Raw genomic sequence first — 20,434 nt, forward strand, 5'->3', positions numbered from 1 at the left:
AATTCTTTACTCCTTTGGGAAAAAGCAGCAGTAAAAGAACTGGGAGAGAAACAGTAAAAAGGATTCTAGACATTTTCTTGATCTTTTAGACTCAAATTAAAACTTCAGTTCATTCAACTTGGGATGGTCTTTACAACAGACTTAAAAGGAGAGTTGCTAAGTGAAAAATCAACTTATTCAAGAATCTGCAAACATGAAACAGAAGCTATGAAGATAAAAATCTATGTTTAGACAGGCATTACCTTTTAGACATCTAAACTATATCTTTTGGGCCTTTTTCAAAATAACTTTCGTGAAAGATTATCTAAACAGGTGAAGCTGACATAAAAGAATCAAAGAATGAAACTTTAATTGGGAAAAGATGATTGGCTTAAGAGTTTCTTAAATTTCAATCTTATTTTTAGGTTGGTTTTCTACATAGCATACTGCCAGAATTACTTGATATAATCATATGCCTGATCTCCTATGCTGTCTTTGTCAGGGCGCACAGTCTGGTCACCTAAGAGACAGGGCATGGAAATAGATCTAGGGAGCTAGTTTGGTAATACGTTCGGCTAATTAGCATCACATTTAATATTTTAAAAATTCATAAATTATTTTAAAATAGTATTTCAGAAAGTATTCAATTTTACACTTGCTTTTCTATCGGATTTGTGTGACTAAGCTAAAGTAGACTTACAAATGTACAGTTTAGAGAGAAAAAAACGCAAATGTACATTATATTAAAACACACCAAAAAATAGTGTTTTTGCTTATAACAAAGCACTTAAAAAACCCCTGTATTCTTGTCATTAGTATTACATAGTACTTCATTCATGAATACTAAAATATCTTTATACATACCATGATACAGTAACAGTAGCACACAATTTTGCATCTATTTAGTGACATTAAAAATAAATTATTCAACTTAATGTACTGTGGGCTACACTGCTGATTTGAAGTGATGACATATTTTTTAATCAAACTTTATTTTACTCTTTCACTATTCATGTCCTAAAATAGACTTCACTGTTTAACTTTCTTTTACACTGTCTTCAACTATAACTTAAATGTGATAATAATATACTTATTGTGAGTGGTTCAAAGAGTTTGACAAATGTATTTACCCATATAACCAGCATCACCATTAAGACACAAACATTTCCATTACTCTAAAAAGGTCCTTCCTGATCCCTTGTAGGTAATTCTCTCTTATTCTTTCTCTTTCTCTCTCTCTCTCTCTCTCCCCCCCCCCCACCCCTTCCCTCCCTCCCTCCTTCCCTCTCTCCCCACCCCTTTCCCAGGCTCTGTAATGCAGCAAAACTACATTTATCGTTTACCTTTATGACGCCACTCAACAAGAATGTCACTGGTCAGATTAATATACTCTTACCCCAAAGGTTTTGTGTAATGAAGTTAGGTATAAATGTAGATGTACTCTTTTCCTCAAAATTCTTGACCTTATTATATTGGTATAAGTATATATGCCCTTGTTCCTATAATCTTTAAACCTCTGGATAAAGACGAAACTGGCAGTTAGTATTCTCTGCCTAAAAATCCTAATTGTTCTGTTCTCCAATACAGACGTGTCTATAAAACAAACAAACAAACAAAAACAGGCTGAGCATGGTGGCTCATGCCTGTAATCCCAGCACTTTGGGAGGCCAAGGCCTGAGGATCATTTGAGTCCTAAGAGTTTGAGACCAGCCTGGGCAACGCAGATCTTGCCCTCACAAGAAAACCAAACCAAAACAACAAACAAAAAACACAGGCTGGATATAGTGGCTCATGCCTGACATCCCAGCAATTTGGGAGGCTGAGGCTGGAGGAATGGGTGAGCCCAGGAGTTTGAGACCAGCATCAACAACACTGTAAGACCCTGTGTCTCCACAAAAAATAAATAAATAAAAATAAATTAGCTGGGCATGGTGATGCATGTCTATAGTCCCAGCTACTTAGGAAGCTGACGCAGGAGGATCCCTTATGCCCAGGAGTCCAAGGCCACAGATCACACTACTGCACTCCAGCCTGGATGACAGAGCGAGACCTTGCGAAAAGAAAAGGAAGAAAAGGAAGGGAAGGGAGAAGAAAGGGAGGAAAATAAAGAAAGAAAAAAAAGAACATGTATTCCTAATTTTAAAAAAAAAACTGATTTATTCAAAGTTCAAGGTTTCAGTCTTTCAAAACAGCGGCAATTTGCAAGGTTTGGCTTTCGAAATGTGATATAATTAAAACTGTATGTATCCAGTTGCAAGCTTTGAATTTTTAAAACAACATTGTAAGAGAATCAGATTGAGGAGTGACAATGACCTTAGATATTTTACTTACTCTTACGTAAGAATAGTTAAGATGCCCTGGGGTACTTCCTACTTACATGATTTACTTTCCTTGTCTACTTGAAATTTTATAAATTTTAAAATGTACTTCTCATTACATTAGACTATTATTTAATGATTCCAACCTCATCATTTTGCAGGAGAAATGAGCTCACGTAATATGTCTGCCTACTTAAAAGGAGTCACCAAAGGTAGGTCACTACCAATACTGGAATGGCTTTTACTCTTAGTTATGTTACGTTACTTAAAAATTAGAAATAGACAACCGAGTAACAAATCTTTGCTGTCCTGTTTTCACGCTATCTTCCATTCTTACATGATCTATGTGAAGGCATGTTAATCTTTCATATGGTAATCTGAGATACACATATCAGACCTATTACACAGTCCCACAATCAAAACATAGTCTCCCCCACCGTGATAAAGTATTTTAGCAATGAAATCAGTAAACTTTCCAGCTTCTTCAAGATTCCTTCTGTTATACAAGTCAAAGCAAACATCAATGTCAATGTATTTGATAAGGCTCTATAAAAATCGGGCAGGGACGAAGAGGTGAGGGAAGCTGATTTAAGATCTTCATTCCATAAGTAATTATTCCATTCAAATAATTACTGTTATCTTCCAACTTACACATGCATTTTAAAGTGACTTTAGATGATCAAGTACACACACCTATTTTTAATGCACAGAAACTCTTTCTCTGAGCGCACTGCTTATTTATTTTTAAAGTTCTCTGGAGAGCTATCTCCTACCTCTTCTCCATGTGGTACCATTGGAAATGTCTTTTCCAACACATTCCTACAATTACACAAGAGGGTCAAACACCAATCCTCACCATCATCACCCTTTTTTCTCCTCCACCAAACTGATTCATTCAAGGACAGATATATAACCCAAGGAAATCAGGGACTTCCTTAAATGTTGATATATAAATGAGTAGATATGATCCTCTTTTATTGTAAAGGGAGAGTCTGAGGGAGGTCACAAGATGTGAGATTGCAAGTGCTGTCTTCATTTGACCTCTGGATCCAGCCAAGCCTGAAGCTAGGCATTCTCTTGGCTTTACCCATCATGTGAACTGATTTGTATTTCCATTTAATTTTGGTTGAATATCCACCATTAATCCCAAAATTTAGACCATAAGTCATTATTAGAATTTTTAGTCTAGAGCAGGTGTTGACAAACAGCAGCCTGTGGAACAAATTTGACTGGCAAACTGAGCCTCTCAAGCTATGAATGGTTTATACATTCCAGAGAGTCATAATAAATGAAGAATATGTGGCAAAGATCGTATGTGGTCAGCAAGGCCTAAAATATTTACTATACGGCCATTTGCAGAAAATGGTTACTGACCCAGACTTTGGGGGGGGGGGGGGAAACACATAAGAATTCATCCAAATGTCAAAAACTAGTTAAAACTCTCCAAAAGAAATAAAACCTCTTTATATTTTAAAAGAATATAGTATACAAATCAATATCTTAAGGGTAGATATCAAAAAAATTGCTACAAGTCATTTACATTTATAGGCATATCAGGGGATGACTATGATGATCTTTAAAACACAAATGCCTGGCCGGGTGTAGTGGCTCACATCTGTAAGCCCAGCAGTTCAGAATGCAGAGGCAGGAGGATTCCTGGAGGCCAGGAGTTTGAGACCAGCCTGGGCAACATAGTTTCTACAAAAAATTACGAAGAAAAAAAAAATTAGCTGGGTGCGGTGACACAAGCCTGTAGTCCCAGCTGCTCAGAAAGCTGAGGAAGGAGGATTACTTAAGCAGTGAGCTATGATCACACCACTGCGTTCCAGCCTGGGTGACAGATCGAGACCCTGTCTCTTTTTTTCAAAAAAAAAAAAAAAAAAGGTGGGGGGTAGTTTTTGTCTTGAGATGGAATTTATTCATGGAAAGATGCTGTGGACATCACTGAAATGATAAGAAAGGATTTAAAATATACATAAACTTAGTGATAAAGCAGCAGCAGCAGGGTTGGAAAAAATTGACTCCAATTCTCAAAGAAGTTCTACTATAGATAAAACGCTATCAAACAGCATTGCATGCTATACTGAAATCTTTCGTGGAAGCAAAAGTCAATCAACGCTGCAAACTTTATCGTTTTGAAACTGCCACAATCACACCAACCTTCAGCAACCACCACCCTGATCAGTCAGCGTCTATCAACACTAAGGCAAGATCATCCACCAGCAAAAAGATTATGACTCGCTAAGGCTCAGACGATCATCAGCAATTTTTAGCAATAAAATATTTTTAACTAAGCCATGTACATTGTTTTTTTAGACACAATGCTATTTATTGCATGCTTACTAGATTACAGTATAGTGTAAGTACAACTTTTATGTGCACTGGGAAACAAAAAAATTCATGGAACTCACTTTACTGCCATTTTAATTTTATTGTGGTGGCTGGGAACTGAATGCATTAACATCTCCAAGGTATGCCTGTGTAACTATATTAATGGTTACTTTGGTAAAAATAAATTCAAAAAAAATGAAAAGTAATCTATGAGGTTATAAAAAGGAATCACAGACTTTTATTTTAAAATAACTCAGTAATAATAAGACAGATTTTGCAGATAATGAGCTAAATCCCAAATGCAATTTTTAAAGCAAATTTTTATTTCCTAGTCAATGCACAGCCATTTCATGCACTGATTTGTCAATATGAATTACAAATATTGGAAATGTCCGAAGGTATTCATCTAAGCAGTATTTATAATAAAGAGAAACTAGAAAGGAGCTAGATGCCCAATAATAGGGAATAGTTAAATAAAACAGTATGGTAATTAAAGTTGCAAGAAAACAGTTATTATTTAATGAGGATGTGCGTTGGCACTTCTACACAGCTGGTGGGAATTAAATTCATATATTTCTAAGTGCAGTTTCAAAATATATGTCAATACCTAAAAAGAATATAACCAGTGACTTAACAAGGAAAGAGTGGTGTAAATTACAAAGCTATACTTAATTAGGGTACATCCATATCTAGCCATTACGAATGATGTAATTTATAGTTATTTGGAAGGAAACCAGTCTATTACAAAGTGTTTAGACAAATAATGCACTTTTGTTTCTCCACAACTATTACCTTGCTCTGTCATTCTGAAGATGAAATTTAACGGACATCAAATGTCTATTTCAGAGCCTGGCACATAACAGGCACTCAAAAAGTAATGCCTACTGTCATGTACAGCAAGATCATACTTTTGCATATGCCTAGCGAAGTGTCTCCCTTCTGGGTAAAGACAGAAGATTTAACACATGTGCACTCACTTGTCTCCACATGAAATGCCACTAATATAGCATTAAAACAATCTGAGACATAAATCTACAAGGATGAGAAGAATGGAAGACACTATCATTACAATACAATTTTAGGAGATGAAAACCAGAAATGCCAGGGCTAAATGCACTGGGAAGTCCAGAAAGCTGAAAGTAGAAAGCTGAGATTACCAATTAAACTGACACCAGAGAAACCAAAAAAGGCTCAGGATCTGATGATGCCAGATACCTCTAGGGCAGTGTTGGGATTAAAAATGAAGATTGGCTGATAGGCTGTTTACAAGGCATCAGATCCTCAGATCCTCTCCCACACTTGTACAGCTGGGTAACCAATCCTCTCCTGGTTCCAGCAAAAAACAAGACCTTTATTCTTCAGGAAGTATAGAATATAGAAATTCCTGACTAAAGTACACAGTACAAATAGGTTCACTACACCAAAAATAAGAGGGAGAGAAGGGAATCGAGTACAGACATACTGTCTGACAATATACATTATCCTGCCTCCGTCTGTGGCCTCTTCTCCCACTTGGGCCCCAGAACTCAGGCACTTAGGGCTTCACCTTGAGGCAGAAGTTTGAAATAATCTCTGTGGAATTTTACCAGCTAAAGAAAAAAGATCTAAAAATAATGATAAGAGGAAGTTCACAACAAAATGACCCAACCAGATCACTAAACAATGAATCTCGGTCAAACCTCCCTTATGTACTCAGAGCTTACAAATTAGACTTTTGGTCTCGAGTTACACTTGAGTATGAGAAGACAACCAGGAATTACCAGAATTACCAGAATATGAGGAAAGTTCCTAACATGTAAGACAAAACCAATCCAAAATGCAGGCCCCCCCCCGCCCCAACACACACACAAATACTTGAGATTACACAGGCAAAGAAAACTCACCATTAATGTCACCAAAAAAGAAATGCAACCATAAACCAAACACATGATTCTATAAACAAGGAAATGAAAACAAAATCACCTCTTGGAAATAAAACATGGCAAACATGCGGAAAAAAAAGCATTTCAAGAGAAAAGTTGGAAGATGAAGTAGAAATCTACCAGAAATAGAACGAAAAAGGAAAGCAATGTCAAACAGTAAGATCAAGACCATTTAAGAGGACAAGCACTCAAAAGAAAATCAAGAAAGAGAAAAGAAACAAGTACATGGTGACCAACAGTCCCAGTATGCCTAGGACTATCCTGGTTTTAGAGCTGTAAGTCCTGAGTCTTCAGAATGCCCCAGATCCAGAGAAAGCAAAACCAGTTGGTCACCCTATCAAGGAATAAATCGGAACTAGGAATGGTGCCAGTATTGAAAGACAGAATACACTATATAATTCTTGAAAATTCTGAAGGAAAGTAATTCCCAACCCAGAACTCTATATTCACCAATCTGGCAAATAAGTATCAGGGTGGTATAACATTTTCAGACATCTAAATTTTGAAAAAATAAATTGTAAATTATTAAAATCTCATAAATACTTTTCCTTAGAATCAAGAAGAAATATTCCACCAAAACAAGAAACCAAGAAAGATGACACAAAATCTAGAAAAAGGGAAACTAAGAAGACTGAAGAAAATCCCAAGGCTGAAGCAGTATAACCAGGCATAATGAACAACCATCCAGAGGCCTCATTTCTTCAAGAAGATGAAACAAATGCATGCAGACAGCTTGAGAAAAGAGTGTGACAATTAGTAAGGAATGTGGAGTTTGAGTAAGTTCATGGGAAAGTAAGGAAAACAACAACAAAAAGGAATTTAAAATTCAGGATAAGCAAATTTGTGTGAGAAAGGAAATGTTCCTACATGGCTCAGTATAAATAACATTTAGATGTTCATGATACAATAAACCCTACATGCTGATCATCACTGGGAAGACAGGAAGTATGTAACAGTATGTGTTTGGTAGGTGAATGGGGTGGGGTAAGGTTAGAATGCAAAATCTTCATTTTCCATAAGGGGAACACAACAGGGATCAAACACTTGGGGGTGGGGAAGAAGAACCAACAAAGGGACATATAAAAGCACATAATCTAGACACTGAAACATCAAAATAATCAGCTATAGAAAAGGGCAAAGTGGCAGAAAGACTGCTTTAAAAAAAAAAAATAATAGATCTGGCCAGGCATAGTGGCTCATGCCTATAATCCAAGCACTTTGGGAGGCCTAGATAGGAGGATCACTTGAGTCCAGGAGTTTGAGATGAGCCTAGGCAACATAGTGAGACCTCATCTCTACAAAAAAAAATCTTTCTAAAAAAATTAGCTGGGTATGGTGGCATGTGCCTGTGGTCCCAGCTACCCGGGGTGCTGAGGTGGGAACACTGAATCTTTTGAGATGAAGGCTGCAGTAAGCTATGATTATCTTCTTGAAGAAGAAGAAAAAAAAGATCTTATATAACTCTTTCACTTTACACTGCACTTAAGTGTTGATAAATATAAAGTGAAAATTTTTGGCATGATACACATCAAAAAAAAAAAAAAGAAAAAAAAAAAGAGGTAGCCCTTGGTTAATGAAATTAAAAGTGATTTTGTATTTTTCTTCTTTGTATATTTTGGTACTTTCTGGATTATTTTTAACAAACATATATCAGAATCAGAAGTGTCAAAACCATTCCAGAATACACGTAAGAATATAAAGGGCAATTACTAATGTAAGTTGAGTAAAACATAATTTGGCTAATTTAATCCTTATTTTGACCTTGTATACAAAAAAATATATATGGTCATTTATAATTTCCAAACAATGTAATACAAAGCAAAGCCTTGTTAACAAGAAGTCAATGCTGTATTTACAATTAAATGATCTCTTTTTTAAATTTGGCCACTTCTGTCTAAAGTTTTTTTAAAGCCTCAAAAACACTAGGATTATTTGTTAGTAATTTTTCAAAGCGGTCACATATGGGAACTTCTAAACTTTTAAGTTGCTAAATTACTTTAATAGCTGCCTTGTAATTTAAAAAACTGACACTCAACCCGTTTCCTTTTAAGCTCCCTGCCCAACTCTTCACAGGGCTCACAGATAATCCACCTTTTTCACACAAGTAAAGATGATCCTGAAAGATGCAAGTTGGTGAAACTGAGAGGTGACAGCGTGCTGGCAGTCCTCACAGCCCTCGCTCGCTCTCGGCGCCTCCTCTGCCTGGGCTCCGACTTTGGCGGCACTTGAGGAGCCCTTCAGCCCACCGCTGCACTGTGGGAGCCCCTTTCTGGGCTGGCCAAGGCCAGAGCCCACTCCCTCAGCTTGCAGGGAGGTGTGGAGGGAGAGACGCGAGTGGGAACCGGGGCTGCACCCGGCGCTTGAGGGCCAGCTGGAGTTCCAGGTGGGCATGGGCTTGGCGGGCCCCACACTCAGAGCAGCCAGCTGGCCCTGCCGGCCCCGGGCAATGAGGGGCTTAGCACCCGGGCCAGCGGCTGCGGAGGGTGTACTGGGTCCCCCAGCAGTGCCAGCCCACCGGCGCTGCGCTCGATTTCTCGCTGGGCCTTAGCTGCCTTCCCGCGGGGCAGGCCTCGGGACTGCAGCCCAACATGCCTGAGCCTTCCCCCGCCTCCTTGGGCTCCTGTGCAGCCCGAGCCTCCCCGATGAGCGCCGCCCCCTGCTCCACTGCGCCCAGTCCCATCGATCACCCAAGGGCTGAGGAGTGCGAGCGCATGGCGCGGGACTGGCAGGCAGCTCCACCTGCAGCTCCGGTGCGGGATCCACTGGGTGAAGCCAGCTAGACTCCTGAGTCTGGTGGGGATGTGGAGAACCTTTATGTCTAGCTCAGGGATTGTAAATACACCAACTGGCACTCTGTATCTAGCTCAAGGTTTGTAAACACACCAATCAGCACACTGTGTCTAGCTCAGGGTTTGTGAATGCACCAATCGACACTCTGTATCTAGCTACTCTGGTGGGGCCTTGGAGTACCTCTGTGTGGACACTCTGTATCTAGCTAATCTGGTGGGGACATGGAGAACCTTTGTGTCCAGCTCAGGGATTGTAAACGCACCAATCAGCACCCTGTGTCTAGCTCAGGGTTTGTGAATGCACCAGTCGACACTCTGTATCTAACTACTCTGGTGGGGCCTTGGAGAACCTTTATGTCTAGCTCAGGGATTGTAAATACACCAACTGGCACTCTGTATCTAGCTCAAGGTTTGTAAACACACCAATCAGCACCCTGTGTCTAGCTCAGGGTTTGTGAATGCACCAATCGACACTCTGTATCTAGCTACTCTGGTGGGGCCTTGGAGAACCTTTGTGTGGACACTCTGTATCTAGCTAATCTGGTGGGGACCTGGAGAACCTTTGTGTCTAGCTCAGGGATTGTAAACGCACCAATCAGCGCCCTGTCAAAACAGACCACTGGGCTCTATCAATCAGCAGGATGTGGGTGGGGCCAGATAAGAGAATAAAAGCAGGCTGCCCGAGCCAGCAGTGGCAACCCGCTCGGGTCCCCTTCCACACTGTGGAAGCTTTGTTTTTTCGCTCTTTGCAATAAATCTTGCTACTGCTCACTCTTTGGGTCCACACTGCTTTTATGAGCTGTAACACTCACCGCAAAGATCTGCAGCTTCATTCCTGAAGCCAGCGAGCCCACGAGCCCACCGGGAGGAACGAACAACTCCAGATGTGCTGCCTTAAGAGCTGTAACACTCACCGCGAAGGTGTGCAGCTTCACTCCTGAGCCAGCGAGACCACGAACCCACCAGAAGGAAGAAACTCCAAACACATCCGAACATCAGAAGGAACAAACTCCAGACGCGCCACCTTAAGAGCTGTAACACTCACCGCGAGGGTCCGCGGCTTCGTTCTTGAAGTCAGTAAGACCAAGAACCCACCAATTCTGGACACAAAACCATGTATCTAACTTAAATTCATCTCTCCGCCTCAACTCATACTTATTTCCTCCCTCTGTGCTAGGGGCGCAGAGCACTATGTCTTCCTAATCTAATCAGAATCTCCTTTCTAGAATTTGGCTTTTGCCTGGTTCTTGTCTAGGTCTGATAAAAACCACAGGCTATATGCAAAGTCACCAGGAGAATATGAAACTCAAGACAAAAGTAAGCTGTTAACCACTGCTATGTTACTAATAACGTGCACATGATGTCCACTTTAAATAATAGAGAGTAAAGTAGATCTTCAATAGAACATCAGCCTGGAAATATAACAAGTTTTTCTATAAACAGGTTCCACAATTACTCAGATTTTGATCACCAATTGTTTCTTAGAATTCTATAACATCATCATCTACTCACTTTGAAATTATTGCAAAAATTTTTTTTAATTAGCTTTTATAAGAAGGTAGATTAGCAAAATATATTTTGAAGCCAAACTATTATAAAATTATTTAAAGTATATTAAAAAAAGATTTTTTAAGCCATCTATATCATTACATTACCCTACTGGTTTTATATTTATGCTGTATAAAATTTGCAAAAATGTCTACTTACTTAGGCTAAACAACAGAGACAGCTATAACTTCCTAATGTACATTAAAAATTGTTACATAACACTTTTCTTTCTGGGGTACTCAGGAGACTTTTACCAAGTAACACAGAATGACCTTTGTCTCAGAGCTGTTTTGATGAGATACAGCTGGCAAGCAGCAATGCTTCAGGAAGTCTATCACTAAAGTAGCGGTTTCACTAGATCTTCTGCCAGCCCTAGTGCCTCGCCGGGAACTTGTTCATTGGCCTATCAACAATTGACTAAGCAGCACAATAACAAGGTCTTCCTGTTTAAGCTTCCTCACTAAATGTATTATATCATTTCCTGAGTGTATTCCATGAACCACTACTGGTTCCCATATAATAGCTGGTCAAATTAATTTGCAAATTATTGGGTTAAGAAGTTACTACTGCAAGTCTTCCCACAGCTTTCAATATATTCCTGCTTATCTAGAATCTCCTTGAATAATACTTGAACATGGGCAATGGTTTTTCACAAAGCATCTTAAAAATACTGTTGTTCCTACAATTTTTAAAACATTTCCTTTACTATGAAGCTCTCCTACTGACCAATTATATCATAGAATAAGTCTTTACCTAATGAAACACATCACATTCAAATAGGTTCAATTCTTAAAAACTGGAAGAAAACAAAGGATATCCAAAATAAAATAAAATAACCTACCTAATGTGAAATTTCTCACAATGGCCTACTCTATTTTTAATATAATTTTTAGATTTTTATTCTACTAAGATTTGTATTAATCAGAAGCCCATCTCTCAACTTCCATCCACCCACTGAATCTAATTCTGGCCTCTGGATTAACCTTAAAACAAAAAACCCTGATGCATACAAAAGCCCTTTAAATACATGACCCGGCTGGGCGAGGCGGGTAGATCACCTGAGGTCAGGAGTTCAAGACCAACCTGGCCAACATGGCAAAACCCCACCTCTACTAAAAATACAAAAATTAGCCAGGTGTGGTGGCACCTGTGAATCCCAGCTACTTGGGAGGCTGAGACACGAGAATCACTTGAACCCAGGAGGGGGAGGATGCAGGGAGCAGAGATCACACCACTGCACTCCAGACTGGGCGACAAGAATGAGACTCCAACTCCAAAAAAATAAATAAATAAAATACATACATAGATACATGACCATAACTCTTAATTCAACATTACATGGTGCATTACAATATGTTGCTGCAGTCTATGGCACTTCATATGTGAAAACAACTTTGAAAATCTTTCATTTATGCTTCACACTTCACAAGGAGGAATCTTATTATTTTGCAAATAAGATTAGGAATAGGGTTGGTATCATAACTACAGCTGAATGATTTGCCCAACCTCGCCAAACTATGAGGAGATAACAATATTTTTTAAAGCAATGTACATGTATCAATATTGACATTTTTGTTTTCATTTATGTTGATGTATCCATTTATATAGGTTACATGTTTCTTTACATATAAAATTATGCGATTTTATTTGTATATATATTCCTAGTTTTGACTTTCTTGTGTTAATTTAAGGGGTACAAGTGCAGTTTTGTTATATGGATATATTGCTTAGTGGCAAAGTCTGGGCTTTCGGTATTAGCCATCATCCAAATAATGTATATTACAGCCATGAGGTAATTTATCATCCTTCATCTCCTTCCCAGTCTCCAATGATTATTACTCCATACTCTATGTCCACGTGTATACATTATTTAGTTCCAACTTACAAATGACAACATGTAGTATTTGATTTTTAGGAAATAAAAAAACTTTAAATCTGGTGTTCCAAATCTAATGGCTACCTTAAAATTGACCAATGGCCAGGACTTACTGATCCCCCATTCTGAAAATGCTGCTTTGAATATGTTTTCTGCCTTAAGATATTCACTTTCAGTTGTACACCCTAAATTTTGTGATGCCTCCTGTGTACTAAGCACTATGCTAAGTCTTCTAATGTTTTCATTTATTCCTCAAATAGGTATTATGCCCATTTTACAGAGAAAAAGTTACAAACATTCCCCACAGTTACCAACTGAAAAAATGGCAGAACTAAGATTTGAATCCGACATTTTTGGCTCCACTCAAAATATCATTACCTGAAACCCAGAGACAATCATAAAATACCACATTTTGCCCCTATATCCTTAAGAAACATTACCTGCCAATTAATTCTATTGCAAACTATTTTCTGAAATGACACATTTAATCATGCCTAAAATGCACAATGCCTTGTTTTGACTTCAAGAAACCTACCCAGACTGAGCTTGCCCTATCTGTTCACCCCTATGCATTCTGTCCTCAAGGCCAATTTCTGGGATCAAATGGCCTGGGGTTTAACTCGGCTTTGTCACTTCTTAGTTCTGTGACCTTAGACAGGTAACTTGACTAATGATCCAAAGGTTCCTAACCTGTAAACTGGGAATAAAAATACTTGCCACACAAACGCTAGGCACAGTGGCTTATGCCTGTAATCTCAGCATTCTGGGAGGCCACCGGGGGGTGGATCAGTTGAGGTCAGGCATTCAAGACCAGCCTGGCCAACATGGTGAAACCCCGTCTCCACACTAAAATCACAAAAAATTAGCCAGGCGTGGTGGCGCGTGCCTATAATCCCAGTTACTTGGGAGGCTGAGATAGGAGAATCACTTGAACCCAGCAGGCAGAGACTGCAGTAAGCTGAGATCCTGCCACTGCATTCCAGCCTGTGCAACACAGGAAGACTCCATCTTAAAACAAACAAAAACAAAAAACAACAACTTGCTACACAAGACCAATGAGGAACAAATAAGATGACTCACGTAAGGTATTCAGAACAACTGTCAGGCACTTAAAAGCACAGTAAATATATGCTACTTTGTTTTGAAATGTTTTCATTTATTTGAAAAACAGCAAATATATAGTGAATGATATGGTATGAATCCTTGGGTCCACATAGTATTCATCTCTAAATTTAATCAATACTATCAATGAAGGACCAAATAACATTTCATTTCCTCTAGAGTCTTAGTATCTCAAAATGGCCCAATTATGTTACAACAGTAAAACACAGAAACTAACATGGGTTTAAAAAAAAAGAAAAGAAAATGCTTCATTCAAGGTCACACGTACTACCCCCATCTTCAAATCCTAACTCTGCCAAGTATGAGGTATATTACTCAGAGAAGTTATTTCATCTCCTTGGAATACATTTTCTTGATAACTATCCTAGGCTGGGCATGGTGGCTCAGGCCTGTAATCCCAGCACTCTGGAAGGCTGAGGTGGGCAGATCACGTGAAGTCGGGAGTTCGAGACCAGCCTGGTCAATATGGCGAAACCCTGTCTCTACTAAAAATACAAAAATTAGCCAAGCATGATGGCATGCGCCTGTAATCCCAGCTACTTGGGAGGCTGAGGCACGAGAATCACCTGAACCTGGGAGGCAGAGGTTGCAGTGAGCCAACTGCGCCACTGCACTCCAGCCTGGGTAATAGAGCAAGACTCTGTCTCAGAGAAAAAAAAAAAAATGTATCCTAAAGCACCGTTTTTTTAAAAAGAAAATGTAACTGCATATGTAAAATACCTGGCACTTATTTTATGCTACACAAATGCTGGTTCCATTCTCTTGTTTCAACAGCTTAGGCTACGATGAGAAATCAGAACTGGGATAGTGGCAGTGAAAATGGAAAAGTGATTTAATAGTGACAATAGAACACAGATACTGTGAAAGTGAATGAAATAATGGTGAAATGAGTTTTAAAATACTAAATTAGTTTGTGACTATGTGCTGAGCAGGCTTAATGGAATTATCTGGATTGGTTTTATCAAACCAGCAGCATAATGACACTGCCAAAACTCTTGATGTTTCCTGATTGAAACTCCAAGGAAACCCCACTGATTAGCCACTGGTAGAGTTGGGTTTTCTTTTAAAAATCAAGTTAACAGACTATATAAAGAAAAGAAAGCTGATCTCTACAAAGGACCAAGGCCATGATGCTCAAGTACAATCTGCTATTGCCTGGCCCTAGAACCCTCCTACATATAAGAGATGAGTTCTTCAAGTGAGGCAGACTGGAAGGCAGAAGGGGAAGTGAATCCTAAGCAGCTTGCTGTAAACTCAACCTGGCTCACTGGCTGTGACTATTACATAGCAGGACTGACAGACACAAAACACAGGGAGGAAAGGCAGTATAAAAGCTGACATATATAACTCCAATTATCAATAAAGCCTTGGAAGGACAAATAGTTGGTTGTCCTTTTAACTTGGACTTTTCCTTCTCACTTCAAGATACTGATCTAGCCTATCTTAATCCTTTAAACTTAAAACATTTTATACAGATGTTCTGCATATTTAAAATACCAAAACAGAACAAAGTTCAATCTAAAAGTAAAACATGTTACTTCACAATAACCTATCATACAGGTTAAACATAAAATTTTTTATATAGTACCTACTATTAATAGTATTGTCATTTCAGGTAATACGTGTATCAACCAAAAGTAGTTTTAGACTGCAGTGTTAAATTAAACAGAGCTAATAGTTCTGATTCAATTTTAAGTTAGGCTGATTCAATATGAGCTATACTTTGACAAGAATGCTAGTAGACACTATATACAATCTTTTTAAACCAAGAAAACATTATAGCCCTACCCAAATGTAGATCTAAAATCCATCAGAGAAGAAAAGATGCTTAAAAGCAAGCTTCCTAATTAGGTATTATAGAATTAAAATGCTTTTAAAAATTGTAGAGATAAGTGCTTTATTATCCTATTTGTCCTTTATAGGTTTCTGAAATAGAAATAAGGAAAGAAGCCTGGGCACAGTGGCTCACACTTATAATTCCAACACTTTGGGAGGCTGGGACAGGTGGATCACTTGTGGGGTTCAAGACCAGCCTGACCAACATGGTAAAACTCCCCCTCTACTAAAAATATAAAAATTAGCTGGGTGTGGTGGCGTACACTTGTAATCCCAGCTACTCAGGAGGCTGAGACAGGAGAATTGCTTGAACCCAGGAGGTGGAGGTTGCAGTGAGCCAAGATCATACCACTCGCACCACTACTCCATCCTGGGCGACAGAGTGAGACTCTGTCTCAAAAAAAAAAAGAAGGAAGGAAGGAAAGAAAAGAAAGACACTAGCATTCCCCAGATGAGCAGATGGTTCCCTGAAGAAGTCTTTTGGTAAAGAGAGAGGGAGAAGAGTTCCTAGATATCTCCAAAACTGACTCATGAAGGAATGCACATAACGCTATGTTTCTTCCATCTACTTTCTGTTTCTTTGCTTGAATGTATTCTCCAAACACAAATTCTTTCTACTCCACTGTAAACTTTTAGAGAGCAATATTCTTTCTCATTCACTTAGGACACAGAGTAGTGTATATAAGAGTAGTGAAACATAAGTAGTATTCATCTTTAGACAAAACTCCTTGAAGACCGTGAGATATTACATATGAATAAGGTTTAATTTATATTGAGGTATATTTATAGTAATAACTTAATTCATTGTATCTACACATCAAGAATATCTCATATAAAAAAAAATATTTGGCCAGGCGTGGTAGCTCACACCTGTAATCCCAACACTTTGGGAGGCCGAGGTGAGCAGATCACTTGAGGTCAAAAGTTTGAGACCAACGTGGCCAACATAGTGAAACCCCATCTCTACTAAAAACACAAAAATTACCCAGGCATGGTGTACACACTTGTAATCCCAGTTACTCTGGAGGCCAAGGCAGGAGGATTGCTTAAGACCAGGAGGCGGAGGTTGCAGTGAGCTGAGACTGCGCCACTGCACTCCAGCCTAGGCAACAGAGTGAGACTCCATCTAAAAAAACATATATATATTTGATCTCGATCATGGCAACTCGTAACTAAAAAGAACTCTTAACTAAATGATAATTTTGTATGTGGTATAGAAGAAAATCCAACTTTATGTCCCATCCTGATATTAGGAAATCAGTGAAGTAGGAGATGCCGCGAGGACCAATAAAGTCACAGACACTAAAATGTGATGGTTTCGTAATAATAGGAAGGCAGTATTCCTTACCTGTCTCAACAAAACTAAATGTAGTAGCAGCTACTACATGCTGTTATGTACTTAATTATACAGACAGTAATACATCTAAGATTATCTAAGACTGGGGGAAAAAATCCCTTAATTTTAAAGCATAATTGCTTTTGACAAACCAAGAGAAACTTTAGTTAAAGAAAAAGACCCTTTTGTAAACTTACTTGCTAATTTGGCCTGTAATCCAGAAGGTCCAGGTTTTGATGTCTCTGACTTAGAAGACCCTGGAAGAGACAGTTTTGTTTTAGGAAGGCTAACTTTAGGGCTGAAACGAGCAGCCCAATCAAATTTTGAAGAGCCACCAGTTTTACTCTGTTCCTTTTCCCTGCTGCTTCTTCTGGGGCTGGGACTGGATGCTGAACGGGAACGCCTGGCCTTGTTCTGATCTTTTCCTTGTTTCACTCTGGCACCTGGTGGTACAGTGGAGGAGGCCGAGGCTACAGCAGAAGACGAGGAGGAAGTAGAGGCAGCAGAAGAAGAATCAGTGATGGTGCTACACCCAGCTTTGGCTGAGGTGGCTGATTTTGAAGCCAGCTTGGTAGGTTTTGCAGATCTCTCTTCTGCACCAGTTGATTCAGACCCGGAGCCACTCTTTACACAAGAACTCTCTGTCCTTTTTCTTTTCTGACTCCGTGAACCGCCAGTGGCCCCACTCTTTCTGGTATGAGCCTTGCTTGTTGATGGTGATTGTGCAGATTTCAGTTGTTGCTCCTGGTCTAAATGTCTCTTCTTTGACTTACTATGTGGCTTATTTGTTTCTGAGGGAGATTCAGTATGCTGAAGTGCTTTTGGTTTTTTTGCAGAGCTAGGAGAATTGGTCCTGTTGTAGTCTGGACTAGCACTGCGCTTCACTCCTCGAGAATTGTCTTTCTTAGGCACCTGCCCCGTTTTTTGTCTTTCTGAAGTATTGGCTCTGTCTGGATCCTCTGGTTGTGGAACTATCACAGCAGATGATGAACTGCAGCTTCTAAGAGGTTAGATAAGAAAACAGTTAATATCAGCCTGTCATAATTACAACTGTCATATATAATGCTTTCAAAAAATAAAGTACGAATATGTTCCTACTAAGTCCAGTATTAAATATAGGTTTTCAGAAGGTTCAAATCTGTAAAACGAAATAAAAGAACAAAACAAAAGCAGATTTGACTTTGGATAGTAAAATACCTGATTAAAAGATACGGGTGTTCTTTAGCCCAAAGATTACTGACACTAACACTCCTAATCCTAAAACAAGAATTAAGATTACAAGAAAAACAACACTTAATTGTTCAGAACCAGAGGAAGCCAGAGTATTGATGCCCTATTCACAAGCACAACGGCTTTGTCAAAGCTTAGAAGAAATAAGCATTAACATACGCACTTTCAAAATGAAGGTTAGAGATTTTTATACTGTAGTACTATCAAATCTTCACAGTTAACATTGCCTTCCAAAGTCTCTTACCAATTAGATCTTAAGAATCACTGACCTAAACCTAAACTATGGCTCTGACAATAAAAACTAAAAAAAAGATTAAAAAATAAAAAGAAATAAAAAATGGCCATAATCATTTGTTAAGCAAAGGGGGAATCTTACAGCTCTCCAAACAAAAATATCATTTAATCATTGACAAACTCATTGTCTAGGGTATACTGCACTAATCACTGCAAAGGTGATAAACTGTCAATCCTAAAAGTTACTTAGAGAATAATGAAAATATGTATCATAACGTTTTGGAATAACCTCAAGTTTTAACATTACGCAATGATTTGAATGCAAATAATTCTGCCTTGAAAATGTATAAGCAACATGAAGATTTACCTTTTAGAAAGGTGTCCCCTTGACAGTTCAGAAGTAGTATTAGACTGCACTTTGGGTGCCTTAGAATTAGATTTTCTACTCTCAGGAGGGCTATATCCCTTATGTTTTGCCTGCCCTAAATGTGACCTGTCAGCAGAAAATCAAAACAGAAATCTATCAGGAAACTGAGATGCAAATACAATCCTGAAAGTGAAATATTTTTATATATTTCTTAAAGCTTCCCACAATTCATTGTTGACCCTACCCTTTTTCCAAATATTTATAAATTTTAATTATTATCCTACTAAATCTGGCAAAAAGAAATTGCCTCTTAGAACCACCACCCCCCGCAATACCAAAGAGTTTATTATCACCAGTAGTCATAATTGCACAGCATTGTTATGGTTGCTTAAGCAGTAACACATTTTTCAGCAATTTTAGTGCAGATATTCAAATATGCTACATTTTAACAAAAAGCAAATTTAGACTTTAGATCTAAACACTACTTTTAATACATAATGTGCCTGTAATGGCTTTAAAGGTTTACGGAAAAGACAATTGATGATTCCCACACTGATACTGATTTCCAATTTGTACGTTAAAATTCAGGTAAACACAGCAAATGCAGAGACAGACGAACCAATTCTCAAACTGATTTTACACAGAAAATCATTTCAAGCACTAAACAATAAATAAACCTACATGAAATCAATATAGTGATACTTGCTAAAACTTTAAAGTACTTGTCAACAGAAAGAACACAAAAAAGTCCTGGAGAAATATGGAATTTACCACAAAAGTTCCAAAAAACATTCAAATAATTCCATGATTGATATGGTGCATCATATTTACAATAAATCAAATCCTTATGCCAGCACTGTTCTAAAAGCAAGTTTGAGGAACATGAAAAAACTGTTTTCAGTTAGATTATTTTTTAGACCTTGTGGAACGGTTACATGAGATTTACATTAGCAATAAAAAACAAACATACGTTAACAGATATCCAGAAAACTGCTGCCATTCGGGTGAGATATTAATGTTAACAAATGCAATTTATGTAATTCATAGCTGATATCCACCTTCCACATAAGAGCATATGCTAATGAAAATTTAGAAAAAAGTTTCATTGATACCAAATTTACTTGTTAAAAAAAAAGTTTAAGGCTTTTATTCCAAACACCATCTCAAAAGAACTTACAAATGAGTCACTGAAAATCTCACAAAATGATTCTAACTCAATCTGTAAGGATGCCATAAATTTCTTAAGATATCATACAAGTACAACCATCTGTTCCAAAAGAGGACCTAAGGTTTCTCTTTTCTGTATCACTTCTTCTTCCATCTTTCCAGAATTCATGAAAAGAGTCTTAAAAGAAGATAAGAAATTAGCTTCTTAAGAAAGGAAATAGTTCCTGGATCCCTCATAATCATTTTTATTTTTAAGGTTCTAATCTGAAAGTAATAATATTTTCTAAAGACTTATTAGAATAGATGAATTTCTTTAAAAAAAAAAAAAACAAAACTCTAGGTGAGCCTTTCAAGTGTTATTAGTCTTCACTTTTAGTAA

At 38.2% G+C, this 20,434-nt stretch overlaps 1 protein-coding gene across 50 annotated transcripts in view; it reads right to left on the bottom strand.

Annotated features, from left to right (window-relative positions):
* TRIP12 (thyroid hormone receptor interactor 12) overlaps positions 1 to 20,434 on the bottom strand; it is a 156,534-nt gene that overhangs the window by 74,886 nt on the left and 61,214 nt on the right. For 23 of the 50 annotated variants that reach the window (XM_054549933.2, XM_063713089.1, XM_063713095.1 and 20 more), the window contains 2 exons: positions 18,889 to 19,014; positions 17,255 to 18,057 (listed from right to left, as the gene is read on the bottom strand). In XM_054549933.2, coding sequence (XP_054405908.1) covers positions 17,255 to 18,057; positions 18,889 to 19,014 — 929 coding nt within the window. The remainder of the gene's footprint in view (positions 1 to 17,254; positions 18,058 to 18,888; positions 19,015 to 20,434) is intronic. The other 27 variants (XM_063713100.1, XM_063713099.1, XM_024243093.3 and 24 more) reach the window with 3 other exon arrangements.

The sequence above is a fragment of the Pongo abelii genome, chromosome 11 (genome assembly GCF_028885655.2).
Source record: "Pongo abelii isolate AG06213 chromosome 11, NHGRI_mPonAbe1-v2.0_pri, whole genome shotgun sequence".
NCBI lineage: Eukaryota > Metazoa > Chordata > Mammalia > Primates > Hominidae > Pongo > Pongo abelii.